General features: G+C 38.7%; 1 protein-coding gene across 9 annotated transcripts in view; it reads left to right on the top strand.

The window, feature by feature from the left end:
• Positions 1 to 17,525, top strand: part of RIPOR3 (RIPOR family member 3) — a 54,223-nt gene extending 36,698 nt beyond the window's left edge. For 8 of the 9 annotated variants that reach the window (XM_085314050.1, XM_085314046.1, XM_085314047.1 and 5 more), the window contains exons 12-22: positions 5,690 to 5,819; positions 6,581 to 7,165; positions 8,300 to 8,439; positions 9,505 to 9,637; positions 10,410 to 10,518; positions 11,733 to 11,894; positions 12,066 to 12,224; positions 13,319 to 13,521; positions 13,785 to 13,868; positions 14,799 to 14,889; positions 16,079 to 17,525. In XM_085314050.1, the coding sequence (XP_085170176.1) occupies positions 5,690 to 5,819; positions 6,581 to 7,165; positions 8,300 to 8,439; positions 9,505 to 9,637; positions 10,410 to 10,518; positions 11,733 to 11,894; positions 12,066 to 12,224; positions 13,319 to 13,521; positions 13,785 to 13,868; positions 14,799 to 14,889; positions 16,079 to 16,179 (1,897 nt within the window). In that variant the 3' untranslated portion in view covers positions 16,180 to 17,525. The other variant, XM_085314055.1, reaches the window with a different exon arrangement.
• Positions 17,526 to 19,365: the final 1,840 nt, after the last annotated feature.

Here is a 19,365-nt window from a genome sequence, read left to right as displayed (position 1 = left end):
AAACTATCTAAAAATAAAGCTTGCATGTATGTTTAACATGCAGCCTGCCAAATGTGTCCGAGAGCCAAGTAGGTCTTTCAGTAAGAGAAAAGCTGCTCTGCCCTTGGGATAAAATAACCAGATGTATCTTACAATCACACTTGAATTTCAGGTCTTAATATCCTGTTTCTACTTTTAAGAACATTTGGAAGCATCGTTTGACCTAAGCCTTGTCACAGTCTTTAACTACTAACCAGAAGAAATGCTGTAAAAAGGTTTTCTGTTGAAATCCATATCCGAATTTGATTTGAGGGGCACTTTTTGAGGGGGAGGAGAAAAAAGCTTTCCCGATCAACATRCTGTTTTCTGAGTGTCTCTGTGTATGCTGTGGTTCTTAAGCCCATTTGGTTGAACTGTAAATGCAGTTAGGCTAAAACATCACCCTTAGCAACAGCATCTGAAACTTATTTTTAAACATGCACATTGCAGTAAGTCAATGAGAAATAAACTTACACAGTAGAGTTCTGCCTGCACCTATTGTTTATGACACTGTCTTTCTTCCTGAGATGTAACATTGGGCATCAGTACATGTTTCGGTGAGGTGCAGTTGCTCTGAGATTTGTGAGGTCCTGATGTTTGTTATTTGGGGATCTGAGCTGCTCATTAATTGGCTAACAAAGCCTCATTCCAGAAGCCCTGACTACTGTGGTTCTGCATCGTGATCTTGCACCATACACCCTATGAAACTTTTCCTCTTACTCATGCCTAGATATGCCTGTACTCCCATTTGAATCTGAAAGCGGAGACCTTCTTGGTAGATATACTGAAAAGTACATGGAATGAGGATGTTGCAAGATTTTGTTGTGTTTGAGACTAGATGTAGCTGTTAAAATGAAAGCTCTTCTCTAAACCAAGGCCAATTAAAATATTTTGTTATTTTGGCCTGTGTATCTCTTAGTTTTGAGGAAGGAGAGAACAGAGGTGCAAGAGGATGTATGTGCTCTTCTATGCAGCCCCAACAAAGTCCTATYTATTTATTTCTTCCTCTTCTTTTGTCGTCTGCATTCCACCCCTAACACCACCACCAGAATTTCCATTGCCTTTATTCTGGACATGAAATGATCAAAAGCCCTATACACGTTTTTCAGGGCAGAAAGGACTACTGCTTGAGTGCTCTGTTTGCAGAGGTGCCTTTTTCATAAGGAAAGTCCTTACTTTTTTCCCCTATTACTTATGTCTAACGTCTGAAGAAGCTACACTTGTGCAGTAAAGGAGGCATACCTTATTTATTGAACTGAGTATAAAATCAATTTATACCCTAATTTAGGAAGTGCTGTATTGAGGGATGGCACACTCATGGTGGAGTTTGGAAGAGATTGCTTCTAATTTCTTCTTGCTAAAATACAAACGGTGCTCTAACAGATAGTCTCACTTCATATTTACTTTTGCTTGATCTACTTGCTTGTCCTTCCTCACTGTCAATAAGTTGTATAAATACATGTKTGTGTAAAACCCTTCTTCAAGAAGGGCTGTACAAGGAAACCCCTTCATGTTCTGGGATACTGCATCATTTCTCAAATAAGAGCCTAAATCTCCACAAAGAACGTAATTTAAACTATACGTTTCTAGAAAATTATTTAGTCACACAAACTATGTTGTCTCTTGGTTGTTGCTGTAGCTCGCTGCCCAAAGTGCAGCTTTTCTTATTGGTAATACTTGCACTTTTGGGACAACYGTAGCTCGGCTGTTGCCAGCTCTAAAAGCTAGGTTGGGAAAAGGGCTAGCGATGATGCACTTCTAGGAGTTAATCTTCATGTGGACTTTCTCACTGTATGAGAGAATTTCAGCCATGTGTCTGCTATGCTTAAGTTTTGCAAAATGTGTTGGTGTCTTACCAAGTGGATTCTCCAGAGCGTTTCTACCCAGAACTGGCAGGCTCCTCCTCTTTGACAGCCTGTTTGCTGAAGTTGTTTACAGAAAAGAGTAGTTGCATGATGATAACTTGGAATTTCTAGTTTAAAAGATAAAGCACTTGAAATAACAGCTGGGTTTTTTTTCCCCTTGAATTAAGAATAACTAAACAAATCCAGCTGCTATGCCCAAACTTTCCTCGGAGGCCAGCTTTCATTCTAGATCTGTTGTGTGAGTGATCCAAATGTAGCTCATTCTTCCACTTCTAAATGTATATTTTCTTTAACTAGGGCACTAGTCTTCTGGGCTCTAATGAAAGTTGCTTCTACTCCCTTATAGACTGCGTCATGAGTAGCATGAATGAGCTTGGGCCTGTTGTCTAATTGCTTTGCAGGCTAACTTGGCAGAAGACTTTGTGTTTTTGGCCAACCTAAACAACAGTCTGAATTCTGTTTCTCTCATATGAAGAACAAAGAGAAAGCCTATAGTCTCTTTTCAAGACTTCAGTAAGCACTCTGTATGGGGATCTAAGCATACCATCCAGCTAGGACAACTCTGGTAATTTCTGCTTATTTGAAACATGTGCTGGCTGGCTCACAAGGGTTGATGGAGTAGAAGGGAAACAAACTTCTATGAATAATAATAATAGTAGTAATGAAAAGTCTACTTTTTTTTTGGATATATCTCTTTAAAACTCTTGCTTTTCTGAACAAAATTTTATCCAAACAGACATGCACACAAGTAACTTTAGGAAGTGGCCTGACAATGTATTTCTGTGCTTTTGTTGGGAATGGTATTATAGTTTAGTCTTATAACAAGCTGTACTAACCTTGAAATTTGTGGTTATTTTGCTTTAATGAATAGCAGAAGCTAAATAATCATTATCCTGTTAAATTTGCTTAGGCATTTTCACCTGCATTCAATAGGGAAATCTCATGATTTGTTAATAACAGTGGGCCTAATCCAATTGAACAGGATTGTTTGTGTTGATGTGAGTCTGGAAYTGAGATAAGTCTTCCCACCAAGAGCCCTCCAGGCTCTATGAATATTCAATACGTGGAATGACTGGATAGGAATGAAGTGATTAGGGCACTGTCTTGGTTGTAGAAGGAAATTCAGATCTTCTAGGGCTGCAGACAGAATTTAGTTCATGTCTTGCGTGTTCTGCCTGGTTATTTATGTCTCTCTGAGAACATAAGCCAGAAGGTGTCCTCAGTACATACCTAACTGAAAAATGCAGCAGAGTGAGAAAATGGTAGAAATCTTGAACACTTCACCCCTCCATTGTTTGGTAGTTATGGCTCAGTACCCCTAAGGCTGAGGCATCTCTGAATCTGTGCAGATCTGAAGCTTTTGGTGTTATGGGATTTACAATTTATGAAACGAGCTCTGATGAATAGTAAATCTCTTCAAGATTAGGCTGGGCATGTGCATTTTGGATCTGAATGCTAAAGTCCTCTAATGGTGCTGAGTTCCCTTAGCTAAAGGTGTGCCATACAGTGTGTTGTCACTGGCCTTCTGTAGATCATGGTATTGCAGAGTTATGTACTTAATGCCTATATTGTAAATAGTTGTAACCAAATGCCAAAATGTATTTGACAATACAGAAATAGAATGGGGATAGGAAGGCAAAGCAGATGAGGAAGAACTAAATAGACTAGAAGTCTTCAGCCTGGAAAAGGTTGTAAAGTTAAATTGTATTAGGCATGTTCAGTGAGGGGAACATGACTAGGACTACAGAATGATTATTCACCATTTCTGTCAGTACAGTCACAGAGACCACCCCAAATAAAAGTACTTGTTCCATAATTCAGTCTTGAATATTGAAATGTCTGCATACTTCTGCCTTACATGGAGGTTTCATGTCAGTGAGCTCAGGATGTGACTAGATGAACTCAGGAGAGGTGCGCCTGTTGGCGACTATTACAGGCTGCTTGCAAAGACTGATGCGTGACAGATCTAAGCTACAAATTCCCTGATGTTTGAGTATACCTCTGGGGACGGCCTACTTTGTTCAATATATTTCCTATGATTTTCCTTTGAGGATCCCCTCCTGGCCTCCRGTATGTTGGGGGAGATGGACCCTTAGATCTGTCCCAGCGTGGACAGATTGTGCCCAAAGAATTTACAGGCAAGAGATGATCGATGCTTTAGAGTGGACTTCATTCTTTCCAGTGTCCCTTCTCCTTCCTCTTCACTCTGMTCATTAGCCTGCCTTGTGGTAAGAGTGAGTGTGTGCTTCTTGAGAGGGCACCAGAAAAGCTATCTTTTGCTAGAGGATTCTAGTAGTTGTAGTAGTTAGGGGCAGAATGGATTTAGTTTGTTGCTCCTATCGCTCTCATCTAAAGTGTAATTTTGCATTACTGCATTGCTATATTAAAGCTAAAAATTAAAAATTTGAGGGAAGGATTGCTTTGTTTCTTCCTAAGAAACACTATGGATGGAAGTAATTTGCTTCGATCACTAAACATAGCAGGCTTTGGCTAAAGGCTTTTACTGTCAGAAACCAGATTTATTTTCTGCATAGTGAGACAATGCAGATGGTTATTAATGTGACTCCATGGAACTGGCCTATTTGATGAACTCCAGCTGGGTGACACTGGCTAATTTAGCCAATTAACCTGTACTGGGAAAGCTCACAGACTGTTACCTCCGTGCTGAAGACAACAGTGGTGTGCTCCACTGCTGGATGCTGCTGAGAACTGTCTGTGTGTAGAACATGAAAAGGTATAGAGAAGTAAGCTCTGCTTTTACTCATGAGCAAAAATTTATTTCTCTGTAATCAAATAGTCTTGTTATAATTTGGATCTTTTCAGACCTTCCAGTGGTTGTTGTACAGCTAAATGCAGCTGACTTCATACTACTGTTTGGTCTTTTTATTTATATTGATACCTATGAGATTACTGATTTGCTATATCCAGTTAGCTTTTTTTCAAAATGTCAGTGTTTAACTGTAAAAAATAAATTTTCCTTTGGCACCAAAAGACATATCAGGAAGGAACAAAAATAACACACAGTGAAAACAACCTTACTCTAATGAGCTTTCAATGTTTTTCCTCTCCTGAGGTGTGTCTTGGGAGCGAGTTCATCCAAGTTTCCTTAGACTGGAGAGGAGCTGGGAAAGCAGTGGCTGTGATGTGGTAGGTAATTGGGAAACCTACCATTGGGCTTATCAAACTCCTAGAGCGTAGCCAGTTTCCTCTGGCACTACAATTGTGGACTCATCCATGACTGTATGAACCACGTCACTTGCCATATACCACTATACAAGCTCCCTCTGCCAACGAAAGCAGTTACTTTAAAATATTTGCAGGATTAAGAAAGTATATAGAAGCTTTTCCAGGCAGTGTGTGCTTTTCAGGGGTAAAATTAATCATAATTTTCCTTTATTACATGTTTTATGTCTCCTTCATAGCTAGGATAGTGTGTGTCCAGTGGCATAGCCCATAAGCAAGCAACCTATATTGTGCTTGCCAACACTGGTACCTGGGTAGGATGCTGCAGAAGGACTGAAAACTCTCCTCAGACTAAATTTTAGACCGTTGGACTCTTCTTCCAGAGATTGTGGCACAGGTCTAAAGGTTGTGGAGGATTCTATTTAGAATACACAATCTTTTTGTCTGGCTCTTTCTCTGCTGGTGAAATCAAAGAAATTGGTCAGAAAGGCAATTTCTCTTTCTATTCCTTCTAAAAGTTTACTAAATTTCACAATTCAAATCCTAATATCCATTCCTGTTGCTAAACACCTCTGTGCTTTCTGGTCTTACTGACACTTAGGCCTTTGTGTCTCCTACTACAGCCCCTTTGACACAGACAACCAGTTTTTGTCACCTGGAACCACTGCCAAATTTTCTATGGGTAGCAGGAGAAGTTCTTTATACAACTGGACTCCACCAAATACTCCCAGCTTCAGAGAGAAATATTATCTGGTAAGTATGTTGAGGAAAACAAAATGCAAAGCACAGACATTAGGACTGAGTGTCTGGCTTAGATCAGCCTATTAAAGAATACATGTGGAAATGAAAAAACACCTAGCATTCCAGGGCCATTGTAGCTTATTTTGGGAATTCATTATTTCTTCTTTTAATCCTTATTATTTTGAGTTCCATTTTAGATTTTGAAAAAAAGAAATCCCTGCTAAATATTATTCTTGGCAGCCAGGATGATAGGGCTGCAGGCACATGCTCAAATTGTCTACAGTGGGAATCAAACTAAGAATCAAGTAGTCTCAGTGGGAATGGAGCAGAACAGTGTCTTATGGGTGCCATGTGAAAAATCCTTTCCTCTACCTCTACCCGACTTTTTTTGGCAACTGTAGTCCAAATGAGCTGAAAAATCTGTCCTCCTCCCCGTGCATTAAAGAGGATTTTAATCTACACTCGCAAGCTGTTCTGAGCTGAGATATGAAATAGCTGTATATAGCTTTTATAGCTGTCTGGGTAACTTTCACATAAAAGCCTCTCATACATGACTACTTCTACTCCACTCAGTTCATCTATTAATCTCTTAATACTCTTTCAATGATTTCTTCTGTCCAGCCAGTGTTGGCTTGGTTGCCTTGTACAGAAGAGCCCCGTGTTTCTGATCAGTTTGGCTGTGCAGGTTTCCAGGAACAGGAAGCAATGGTCCTTTATCTTTGGTGGTATCTCGTGCTTATATGTATGCTCACTTATGAATCTGTCTGCTGCAGTCTGTTTTACAACAAAGGCAGAAGCAAGAGGATGTAAAACATGAAGCTCAGCCTCCCAGCATATTGAGCTACTTGACTGCCTGTGATTTCAGTGTGCATTCAAGAAGCAAACCTCTCAGTGCTGCAGAGACAAGCGAAGTAGACTCGTTCAGCTCTGAGGATCAGAAAGGGACGGAGTCCAGAAATACAACTCCAGCTCTAGGCCATAGGACTTTACCATTGGTAATCATTAAGGAGACTAGTGCAGAGGAACGACAACGTGCTCTTCCAAATCACACAACTCTAGATATCCTGAAGAAGACTCCGTGTGCGGATGGATTTTCAAATACCCCATCTAGTTTTCTGATTCGTGGCAAAGGCAGTAGAGATTCTATCAACCAGACCAGAAATCGCCATTTGACAGAGCAAGAAAACATCAGCCAGAAAAGCTTGAATGCTGAAAATGACCTAAAACTAGATGGATATGCAAAGTCAATTGATAAGACTCTCCAAGAAATACTAAATTTGCTGAAGTTGCAGGATATGAGGCAAGCCCAGCTGAAGAAATTGGAATACCAGATTTTGTCTATAAGGGATAAATTAAAGGTATGGTAGTATTTTACTCTTGGGAGATTGTGTAGTTTGCACTGTTGCTCCTAAATGTTTTATAAGTTTCACGAACCTGTCTTTGAAGTTTGACATCAGAATGTATCATCCGTCATGTCCCTCAAAAGTAAGTTTGGCCACCAGAGGTCAGGCATTACTTAGAAAAGGCAGCCTCAAGAAATAACTATACAGTAGCAGTATGTTGCAGAGCATCTCTCAGGGACAGCCTTCAAATACTGTGCACAGGTCAATGATCTGAAAATGGAGATTAACGAGCTGCATCTAGTCAAAGTGAGAAATAATCTGGGCTAAGCAGGATCTGAGCTGTATGTCAGAGCCTCTGCATTATGTGTTGCTTTTAATTTTTGTGATTCTTCTGATTTCTTCAGATTTAATGTATCTTGAGATGACTGCATCAGCTCATCAAATATAATGCTTCTGCAGGGTCACCTATGATTCTGCAGGCAGTTCAGTCTGTCTGACAAGTATTCAACCATATAATGCTGAAAATATTTTTCTTTAGGGGGAAGGATCCTGGAAAACAGCTTTCTGAAAGATTATATTGCAAATTTGCCTTGTAATACATGGGGCCAGCATGCATGCTTGGGAGATAAGCTACTCTAAGACTTCAGCTGATGTCTGGAATAAAAATGTTATTAACACTGTTGCACTGACATACTATTCCAACACAAACACTATAAAAAGTAGAAATTAAATATAAGTGCTCTTAGATCAGCAGTCTTTTTGGGGGGAGAGTGCTGGTGGCCCTCTGAAATCCACTACTGATTTTTAAGTGGAAACTTCTTCAATACTATGCTGGCATGCCATGTACTCCTCAAATTGCTACTTCTAGATCTAAAACTCTGTACTAATGGCAGGGGATGCAGAGAAAATCAGCTCTCATACCAACATTAATTTGCATGGAAATTCAAAGAAGAGTAAAGATGGATTAAAACATTGAAGTATAATATGAAATTAAGTAGTAGCATTATTTTGGGATCAGTGTGAGTACAAAGAGCTAAGTTTCCTGCTATGTTAAGAATAAAATGAAAGTAGCAAACTGATTTGTTGTTAAGAGCAAAAATGGCTTGATCCATGCAGATAACGATAATTTCCCCCCCTTTCTAAAAACAGCTGAAGACAATTCCTCACAAACATTCATCTATGGAAAGTTTAATGGTGGAAACAGTGTTGGAAAGTTTTGACTTTTTGAATACTGACTGTAGTGCTGATGAACTTTCATTATTTGGAAGCGTAAGAACAGCCAGTATCAGGTACGTATCTGCAGCACTTCGTTTTAGGGGGGGCAGGTTTAACTCAGTTGGTTAAAGCGTGGTGCTGCTAATGCCAAGRTTGCGGGTTCAGTCCCTGTATGGGCTATGCTGAGGGTTGGACTAGATGATYTTCAGAGGTCTCTTCCAACCTTACCATTCTGATTCTATGATTAAAGGGAGTGAGCAAAAGGGGTAAGGAAGGCCGATCCCAGAAACACTGATCCACTTTACTCAGCTAAGTATGATTGTGCAGATCTGCTAATGGTATGAACAGCCAGGGGGACACCAATTTTTGGTAATACTCCAAGATGTACAATTCAGAATACTTAGCATTTGGTAGGTAAACTTATATTGAACTTATGGACAATATTGCAGAATGATACTCCCAGGAAAAGATGATGGAAGAAGGTCTGTTAGACTGTTGGGAACAGGCTTTTCTGGATGATGCTGAACAGTTTTGCACTGGCAAGGAAGAGAGCAAGGAGTAACTCACAGAGCTCTTCTTTTGTATTCAATTTTACGTTTTGCAAGTCACTTAACATTGAAACTTGTGCTCCAGAGCTGTGAGCCTGATCCTGGGACACTTATTCCAGTATCATCAGTTTCAGAGAAAGCCAAAGAATTAGTCTGGTTTTGTGCATGTTGCTTTTGCAAATGAGTTAGCAACTCCATTTCTCTAGAAGTGTCTTTTTCTAGTATTGATTCTCTAAAATGTTTCTTTTTTCTGGGGGGGGGGGGGGGGAGGAGGGGATCAGCTGATCTGGTATTACTGTCCTGGCATTAATTTTAGAAATATGAAGTCTTTTAAATGAAATTTTTAAGGAAGTGTTATAAATGCAATCAAAAATGCTGTTAAGCGCCACCCGGTTTGTACCTTTCCAACCTGATGAAGGCTACCAGTGCATGTCTTCATACTTACTTAGTGAAAATTAAGATTTTAGAGGCTAAATGTATCCAGGAATTTAAATAGAACCATTTTTCTTTCTCTTGAGATTGTCCTGCATTGTTGTGTGTTGGGTTAACACTTCAACTCTTTTTTCTTTTTTTTTCCCCTGCTCTATACAGCACATACAATGACAGCACAGTGCAGTCCCTGAGCTGTGACATGAAAACAGAAGAAAGAGGTGTAACTACTGGTGATGAAAGCCTAGATACACTTTTGATAACTCATTTGAAGCTGTGCAAATCCCTTTTGCAGGTAAGGGTTTTCAAGGCAGACCGTAATTGTTGATTCTAATTATGGACAAACACGAAGATGTAGCTGGTTCTTCTATAAAAGTTCAAAGACTCAGAAATTAGATCTCAACAATGCAATGTATACGTACCTGCACAGAACACATCATACAAATGCTGGAAGAAAGCTCTGTTGCTCTCTTTTGGCCTCTTAGTTTATGTAACTTATTATAGCAGTAAATAATCACTCTGAGCCCAAAGGAATGGTGAGTAGGCTGTGGATGAAGTAGGACAGATTTGGGTTGAGTATTGATAGCAAGTGATCAACTCTTCTATCAGTGAAAAACTACTACTAGAAAGAAACTGGTGATATGCAGGATACGCAAGGACTGTAAAGATCCCCTTTGAGACCTCGTGCCTTGATTCATTGCAGTTATAGCGCTCAAGCACATTATTGTCTTCAAACAAGGTATCACCTCCGATGAAAAGGAGCAGCAGAGGACCACATAACTTAATGTTGGTCTGCTATACAGTTACCAAAGGATAGGTATAGAGAAAAATCCRTAACGCAGGGGCAGCCTGTACCATAGAATGTGTTTTATTCGTGCTGTTATGCTGAGCAGCTTTGCTGTCAGAAGTGACCGGTCCACTACATGATGGAAAAAGAGGCCTTTTGAGAGAAGCTGATGTTTTCTCACTGATTCTAGAAGCTAGCCTCTAAGAAACAAAGCCATTGTCCTCTTGAGCTTGGTAACTGCCTTTGTTTCAGCTACTGAGAAGAGCATGTTGTGTTTCAGAAACTGAGGTCATCAAATGTAGCCCAGATTGTCCAGGAGAGCCTTTTGGAAGAAGTGTCACAGCAGACGCAAGTCCTGGGGGAAGTCTTGGATGGATCTGTTGAAGAGAGTGAGTAACTGTATTAAGTAACTGTATTAAGCCAAGGCATGCCAGAGGTGTAAGAGATCTAGATAACACTGCTTGTGCTACCTACCCTAGACCTATCAGAGTTTCATTCTAAATTCCTTACAAATATTCATGTTGTTAAAACAGATCTTACAGATAAGTTATAAGCTGTTAGAAAAAACAGGGCTGCTTTTTTTAATTGCAAGGAAGGAAGAAGTTTGAAGAAGTTTTGCTCAAAGAAATAATAGCTGGACCAGTGTGTCTTAGAAACAAGGATGTTACAGATGATGGAGTTTGTGGTCAAAGAATGGCAAAACAGCCTTAAGTCCTCTTTTATATTTATGCTTCTACTTAGTAAGCAAACAGCCCAGCTTCTGTATACCTTTGCAAGAAGAGTTTAGGGTGTGTGCTCTCTCATCTCAGCCCTTTCCCTACTACCTTCTTCCATTGATTGCTGGAGACTGGAAAAATCATAAAGGCACCATGGTCRACTTTGAAGTTATTCGTTCTCATCGTGGTAACGTATAGTGGCAGGAATGCAAATTCTAGTTGGAAGCACTTACTGACATAGCTTTTATGCTGAAAGACCTGAGAATAAACTGTTCCCCAGAGCAAGGAAGAGTCTGTGGGATAATCTGATGAGGAAAGTGTAGAAGAAGTCTGAAATGCAGAATACAAATTTGACATCTGTACAGATAAGAGCAAGAAATGACAGGGTTTACATGATAGCAAGAAACCACAGGGTATTTCTTCAAGTGTTCTTCAAAAGTCCTTGATAGAAGGAGGTGTGCGTCAGCCTATTCACTGGGATTCAGTTCTGCACTCCTGAGGCTACATAAGGCAGGATTTCTAAATGCTTAGCAGTGACACAGCTCTTTCTGATAGAAGCGGAAACAGTTAAAAGAATGTGCCTCTGAAACTCAACACAGATGCCAGGGGAAAAATGAACAATGAATTGAGGGGCAGTAGAGCTCTGCTAGGCATCTTACTTGGGTCTCATTACAACAGTTTAGGACTTCAACCCTAGCTTACTGAAATCAGTGCTTGCAAGATTTTAAAATACTGCCAGGAACCTCCAGCTTTGAACAAAGCCAGCTGTATAATGCAAATACAAGTTATGCTGAACATCTCTAGATATGCTATCTGGTACCTAATTTATCACGTAAAATCCAAAATCCACTAGGGCTCACTGACTTTGCAAAACTTATTTTTTTCAGTTATTCAGAAGACTAAAAAGAAGAAGCATTTTCTGAAAATCTGGAATGACATTGCAGAGGCTGGCAGCATGTTGTTTGCTTCAGTAGAAAGGTTCCGTCATGCACTGAAGTACATACTAACGCTCAAAGTGAAGGAAAAATACCCCGGTCAATTAGAAGCAGGTACAAGTCTGTTTCTTGAACATAGGAGCACTTGAGTTTTATCATACTGCAAGGCTGAAGGTTGTCTTTGTGCATTTTAAAAATAAACTAAACTCTTACGCATGAATTTATTTTAAGGCACCTTGTGCCTAACTAGTCTCTCTCATTTGTTCTTTTCTGTGTTACCTTCAGCATTGCAGAGATTCCTAGAGCAGATTATCACCTGTGATGGGTTGCTCCCCTCTCTGCACCTCCAGACAGAAGCAGTTACTTTATTCCAATTTTGTAGCTACCTGGAAAAGCACAATATTACCAGCCTGGAGAAACACTTGGGAAAACTTGCTAAAGAAGGTAATRGCAAGTACTTGGCTCTTTCACTTGAACTGACAAGGCCAGTAGTTGGCTACGACACAAGAAATACTTTGAGAGCAGCCTTCCATAGCACTGACAATTCATTTCCATTTTAATTCCCCTTATGCCCATGCAATTTTTAGTTGGAATAGGAAAGATGCACTTAGTTCCCGCATCTAACGAGGTAGAAATGAAACAAGTATGAAGGAAGGGTATAACTCAAGTGTCATAAAAAAGAGTTCTATAATATGCTGAAGTTAAAACAGAAATTAAGCTGGCAACAATCTACATCTATATTCAAGGACTGCGTAAATGGTCTGTAGCTTTGTGTGACTCTAGCAGCTGTAATGAGACACAGATAATACTGTTAAATTCCAGGTAACTAATATATATTCGCTAAGAGGTAGCTTGTGCCTCCTTAAACTTAGCCCAACATATGAAGGGACTTTGAAATTTATTTTGTTTCAGAAAATAATTATTTTTAAAACAGTCCTGATATTGGCTGTACTTTCAGTCTTATTTTGATATATATGACTTAGAATAACGAGAACTTGTGCATTACGAGTCAGTGAAAAAGAGCTGGAATATTCTTCAAATTCAAATAGTCAGTTCAGTGCTTGATTTCTTCTTTTTTGAAAAGACATAGGTGTTTCTTTTTGACCAGCACAGCTAGATGTTTGAGAGATGTTTTAAGAAATATTTTCCTTGATTGTTTTTTTCCTTATTTTAGAACTAGTCAGATTGTCTTCCAGTCCAAATGTGCAGGAGTTCTCTCACAGTGCATGCTGTATTTAATGCACTCAGATCCTGAACAGACCAGGGCYTTGCTGCATCTTGTGAACAATTGTGAAATATAGTCATTGCTCCATTTGTTGGACAGTCTCAGCACAGGAGGAAATGAAACAATGACAGGGAAAGAAGACAGGATGGTCAAAGGGGCAGTTGTCTTTATTTGCTTCCTCTGTGCCAGGCCTGCTTATGATCCATGTGAATAACTACTTGAGGCTGAAGGAGATGAAACTAGAGGGCGGTTCGCYTCCCCTTAGGGACACCTTCCTATGTTGGTAAGTGAAATTGAGTTCTTTCACTTGCAGTAATGCTAATTGAGGAGCTACAGTGCCCTGGACGGCTAAAGACTCTTAAGAAACTGAAAGGAAAGCAACTGAACAAGCTCCAACCTCTACCGCAGACTTTACAGCTACTTGGGATTCTACAGCTAGATGACAACCATCGTGTCAGCAAAGCAGCCACTTCCTGCCTCTCCCGTGCAGCAGCAAACAAGAACTTTAGGGGAAAGGTAAAACTATTTCTCATCATCCTTTCTAATAAAATGTTGAAATATATGCAACTTGTTCCCTGCTAGAATAGCACTTTTGTCCTCTATGCACTTCATTAATCTATTAACTAGAAACTAAAGCATAAGAACGCAGATGAATCACTTCAGCACTCTTAATTCTGTTTTAAATAGGTAAAACAGGGCTGATATTGGCAATCTATATTTGACTGATTACACTTGAACTTTAAAAACCTTTTTTCCCCCTCCCCTCTCCACCCCGAAAGGCTCTGCTTTTTTACACTGATGTTTTAGCTGACTGTGATGCAAGACTTCAGCAAGCTGCATGTTTGGCCCTCAAAAATCTCCGAGTAAGCATTTAAACTTCTACTTATTTTACTGTGTGTGTCTGTCCAAAATTTTTGGATGCAAGCGTGTGTTTTAGGCTGAAATTATTTTTACAACTTCTTTGTATCTAGGATTAACAAAATTTTCTGGTTTCCAGAGTTCTGGACTATTAACACTGTTATTCAAAGGGCAGCAGGCACAGGGAGTTGCAATCATAGTGTCCGCAATCTTAGATTTGATACAATATGCAGAGTACAATGTTAAAGAAGTTTTTTTCTAACTTCTCCAATATTGTTAATGGTGAAGGACATCAGCCAGTCTCTGGGGGACATCTAGCATGTAGAAAAATGAGCAATGGAATCAGTTATTTAGGCAGTCACTATAACTATAGAAATCTAAAGCTAAACCAGTTCACCTTATTTTAGTAATAGCTGATTATAGTCACCAAATACAAGTAATATTTACATTGCTATTATAAGAAACAGTGGATTTAGAGCCTTTCAGCAGCCTTACAAATCTGTAATAAATTTGTTTACACACGAGAGATTATTATCAGTAGAGTTTCTACAACTATGCAGTCACAAGATAGATAGGTCCCAAAAACCACCTAGTCTTACTCTCAAATAAGGTCAATTTGGCAAAGTAGCAGCTGCCCTTGCAAAACCTGCGTTAACTCTCTCTGTTAAAGTCCTGATTCCCTATTGTGCTTTATGCTAATGTAGTAGCACTGCAACAGTGAACTGTGCCCTAAAACTTTAACACTTTTTTTATGCTCTGGAACAGAAGAGAAAGTGGCAGAGATAAGCTTATGTTCAGAAAAATAATTAACTGCAATATGATATGTTGGGGGAGTAAAGAGTATAGCCAAGTTAGTATGTGTGCACTTTGCTGGAAATACTAATCAAAGTACTTTTTTAAAAAGCTACCTTTGCCATTTTTCTCTTCACAAACAGGGTGTAGAAAGTATTGAGGAGGTTGCCCGTCTGTGCCAATCTGAAACAGAGGAAGTTCGAAATGCAGCCAGGGAAACAACACTATCATTTGGTAAGCATTTTGTACAACTTCAAAAAAAAAAAAAAAAAAAAAAAATTCCCCCCAAAACCCACCCAAACAAACAACAAAAAAAAATCTCTGAAAGAGTCATATGTAATATTGCAAAACCAAAATAGGTGTGAAGTTCTACCTGTGTGTTGTTCAACCTGAACTCATCTAAGATTACAGAAATGCTTCACGAACAGCTATTTCATATTGTTAAGATAAACTTCATACCACATATAGTAAGTGAAGACTCCCTTTAAAGTTAGTAGACCCAGACTAACGAGATTACTGTAGGATAAAGTGCTTTAAAAACCAGAAGGGTTTAAAGGGGCAGCAGATAAGTCCTCAAAGTACTGATGGTGCTGCTGGAGTTCTTATTAATGAATACTGGCATTAGTAATTTTCTCCTCCTAGATTTTGGTAAAATGACGTTTGAACCTGGCAGCTCTAGCTCTACTAGATTAGCTAAGCTGACTGAAAGATCTTTTAGGTATTGTAACACCAATAGCCTATCTCTGCCTGGTAATCTCATCAGCAGCCACCTAGAAACTGACTGGTTACTTCTAATTTTGATTATYCTATTCTCCTCCAAACTGCTCCATTGTGAATACGGGAGGAATAATGAGTACAGATGTAACAAGGTTCATTACCTGTTACTTCTACTGAATTCAAGCACACCTACAGTGGTGTTGAATTGCTAATGAAAGGTCAGTGTTCTAATCTTGCTACTGTCATGTATTTCCCCTCTCCCTTCATTACCTAGACTAAATATCTTAAACACATAGCTGMTAGACCAATATCCAGTTACCTAAAAGATAATAGATACTAACTGCCCTATTCTGTTCATCCTAAGCACCTAGATTCAGGCTTAGTTCTGTATATCTAGATTTACTCCACAAAAGAGTAGATTTACATGTGTTACAAAGCAAGTTTTCCAAATGTGACACTCCAGATCATTAGTCATGTTGGAGACCTAAAAGGAAGCATTTACAGAAGACCTCACTTTCTATGGTAGCTTCTACTTGGTTTTGGAAGACTATACCTTTAGAGAAGGCTTTTGTCTCTACTGAAAGTTCTTTTTAGCTCTGAATTAAGTCACAACAGGAGAAGCATTTTTAAAGTGTAACTTTCTCAGGGTGTTTCCAACAGATGTCTTTTCCTTAGCATAGGATGTGTTTCTCTTCTTTTTCCGTAGGTGAAAAGGGACGGCAAGCCTTTGAGAAAATGGACAAGATTTGCTGTGAATTAAGAGACACTGTAAACCAAGACGCTGAAATTGAAATCACAGTATTTTAGTAGTGGAATATGAGAAGCTAAATCACATTGTCTACAAAGACAGATGTGGGTACCTTAAGATTTTAGTTTGTTGTTTACATGTCTGGYTTACTTCCTCTGCTATATACACACTCTATATTGACAGAGTACAGGTTTCCAAAGTGGAGTAGTATGCAACCTAGACTAARTAGACTGGAATCTGTCTTTTTCACTCCTAGCACTGGTGAAATCTCAAGTGCTAGAAGAATAGAAAACAGGATATCCTAGAATATGGAACCAGGTTGTCACTTGAGTTAAATCCCTATCTCATTGGAAACATCTTCTGCACAAACTGTAAGTCAAATTTGATATGTTTTCCTGTAAGGATTTTATTAATTTATTTGACACTTCTCAAAGAGGAACAAAAYGAAGGCTCTCCAATTTCGGGAGCAAAACAGTTCATCTAGAAATTTCCCTAGTGAAATCAAATTCTGGTTGCTACTCCTAGATGCCATAATGCATCTAGGAATGGGAAAAAAAATCAGGAAGAAAATTACTAGATGGCTAGAATACTCACCTGTAATACTCAGCTTTAGTTTACCCCCAAGTGTTTGTAAGAAAGATGTCAAATTGCTTCTCAAAAAAATGAAAGCTGACTTGAGTTAGTGTAAAAATCTTAGACTACTTTAGTTCCAGAAACAGTTCATTCTATAGCATGAGTGGACTAAAAATTTGTTTCTTGGAGAGATTGTGGTGGACAATGACCAAACCTTATCTGTAGCGTTTTCTAGCAGTTCCACACTGGGATGCAGTTAGTTCTTTTTAGTTCCAAAACTAGCAGACAACACAGCTTATCGGTATCAGCTGCCATATACATTATTTGCAGGGCAAGAGATCAGGAGCCTACCTATTATTTTGTACGATTTTGTTTCAGAAGCAAAGCTTGTTACTTCAAAAGCTCATTTTTTGTAATTATTACACCTTGGAAAAGTTTCAAGCAAAGATTGATTAGGGCAAATATAAAGTCTATATCCACAGCAGTCTACAATAGGAAGTTACATATCTTTAGCTACATTCATGTATAGATCTAATTGGCATATGGACAGGTCAGTCCAAGTTTTTTTTTTTTTTTTTTTTTAATGTACCTTTTATTCATTTAGTCATCGGTCAGGATTTCTCAAAATCATATACCCATTGTCAGGCTTCTTTGTCAATGTTTGTCTCCTCTAGTGGAGGGTAGCCATAAAGAGAAGTCTGACTTCAGGTAAAATACTTGAAAGGGTTTGACTTGTGTGTGTATATATTATATAAATAGTACTTTTCTATTCAGTATTTATTTGTTGGATTTCATATTGTTTTCTACAACTGTAATAAAACATTTGAGACAAGTTCCTGCAAGTGCTTTACGCTACTGGACTTTAGTACTATTGGGATGACTACAAGGCAATAAACCCCTCAAGGGAATTAAGATACTGCATATCAACTAAGATGCATGTCAAGATTAAGTATGCCATGCAGCTAATTCTATATTCACTCTGTGAAAAGTTCAGGCTTGCACAGTTGAAACTGCCTGTGCTGCTGTATTTAGTTTGGGAATGTGTAGCTTGCTCATATGCTCAAACTTGCTACTAATGAGCTCTGAGTAGCAAGACCATGCTGTTTAGGTCACATATTCCATAGTAAAGTAAACCTTAGAAGTGGTCTGCCTATCCATGCTCTAACTCCACTTTTAATTTATAGATGCATTCACAAGTAGAAGACAGACATTCTCCTACCTAAGTAAATTCTCTGCTGCTTCTTGCCTCCTTYCTCCCTCAAATGAATGGGAAATAGCCAGTGATTTGTAACAGATGGGGGGCAGCTCACTCCACTTTTTCCTGCTGCAGCATGAGCTAAGCTTTAACCACTAACATTAAGGTCCTGACAGTTTCTAAGGACCCATATAGGCAGTATATGGAAACCTACCTGAGTTGCCTTAAGGTCGCTTCAGGGAGCTAGTGAAAATTCTCTTTCCATGCAGCTCTTCTCARATTGTAACTTTCTTTAAAGATATAAAGGTAGATATTTTAATCCAAGGTAAGTGGAAAGGCAATAGCTGCACGTTCTAAAATACAAATAGACAGGTTACTGTATTTTATAGTACTTTCCTAGCAAACACAGATGCATGTTAAGGCACAACTGAAACTTTCAAAAAGCATTTGTGCTTCAGAGTCACTACATTTTGTATTTTGCGCAGACTGCTGACCTGAGATAGTAATTAACTATTTTAATTATTTCAAGTGAAAGATGTGAGGAGAGGGGTGGGAGGGGGCACCAGACAACAGGACATTCACCCTCACTTATTTTCTTCTACTGGAAATCCGATCTACAAAAAAGTTATTTAAATCATTTTCTAGTGAGGAAAAATAGATCTTTTGTTAGCCTAGATTTGCAAGTGGTTCAAACCAGGAGCCAGTGCCTCTGGCTGTGAGAAGACAAGAAGTGGTAAGACTCATATGTACGTTCTTTAAAAAAAATTTTATTGTTACAACTAAAATGAGAACTGAAAACTTGTATGGGAATTTGAAAAACTGTACAATTTTACTATAACCTGTGAGGTCTTTGCAGTGGCTTACACAAAAGACAAGATACCTGAAAATGTATTATACCAAAACATTTAGCTTTTTTGTTTTTTATTTTTTTAAAAAAGTTTATTCTATGGCAATCTGTAAAAAAGAAAGACCTGATGAGTAAATATTTGCTTAAGGCATATAGCAGAACAGCTCACTAACTTTCTAACAAGTTTAACATGGATATTTGTCCATTTTCCAAGAATAGGTTAACCAAYACACCCAACTTTGAAACGCTACTGTATATACACACCCAAACTACTACATACATATACAGGACATCAGAACAAAAAATGTTTACAGTTCAGTATTATAAGCCTTATACACACCTCACTGGGCTTACTGGATATTCTACTCCTTTCTCCCAGGGTAGTAGAAACATGCCTGGATTTGGAACAGATTAAAGAAGTAGCAAAGAACACTGCCAGAAAGGGCAATATTCAAAGCTTTTCCTGGGCAGAAACTTTTTTTCTTAGACTAACTTGTAGGCACAATACAATTGAATTATTCTCGATTCAAAGGAAGGATGCTTTGCTTTCCTGTCAAGCCTAAAATTTAAAACATTCCCCCTTGCAAACAGTATAGCAAGTATTTATTATTATTATTGTTTTTTTGTTTT

The sequence above is a fragment of the Rhea americana genome, unplaced genomic scaffold, assembly GCF_003343005.1.
Source record: "Rhea americana isolate MKP2758 unplaced genomic scaffold, rheAme1 scaffold_4, whole genome shotgun sequence".
Classification (NCBI taxonomy): Eukaryota; Metazoa; Chordata; class Aves; order Rheiformes; family Rheidae; genus Rhea; species Rhea americana.
Note: the sequence above shows the minus strand (reverse complement) of the source record. Positions and strands in the feature narration are given on the sequence as shown.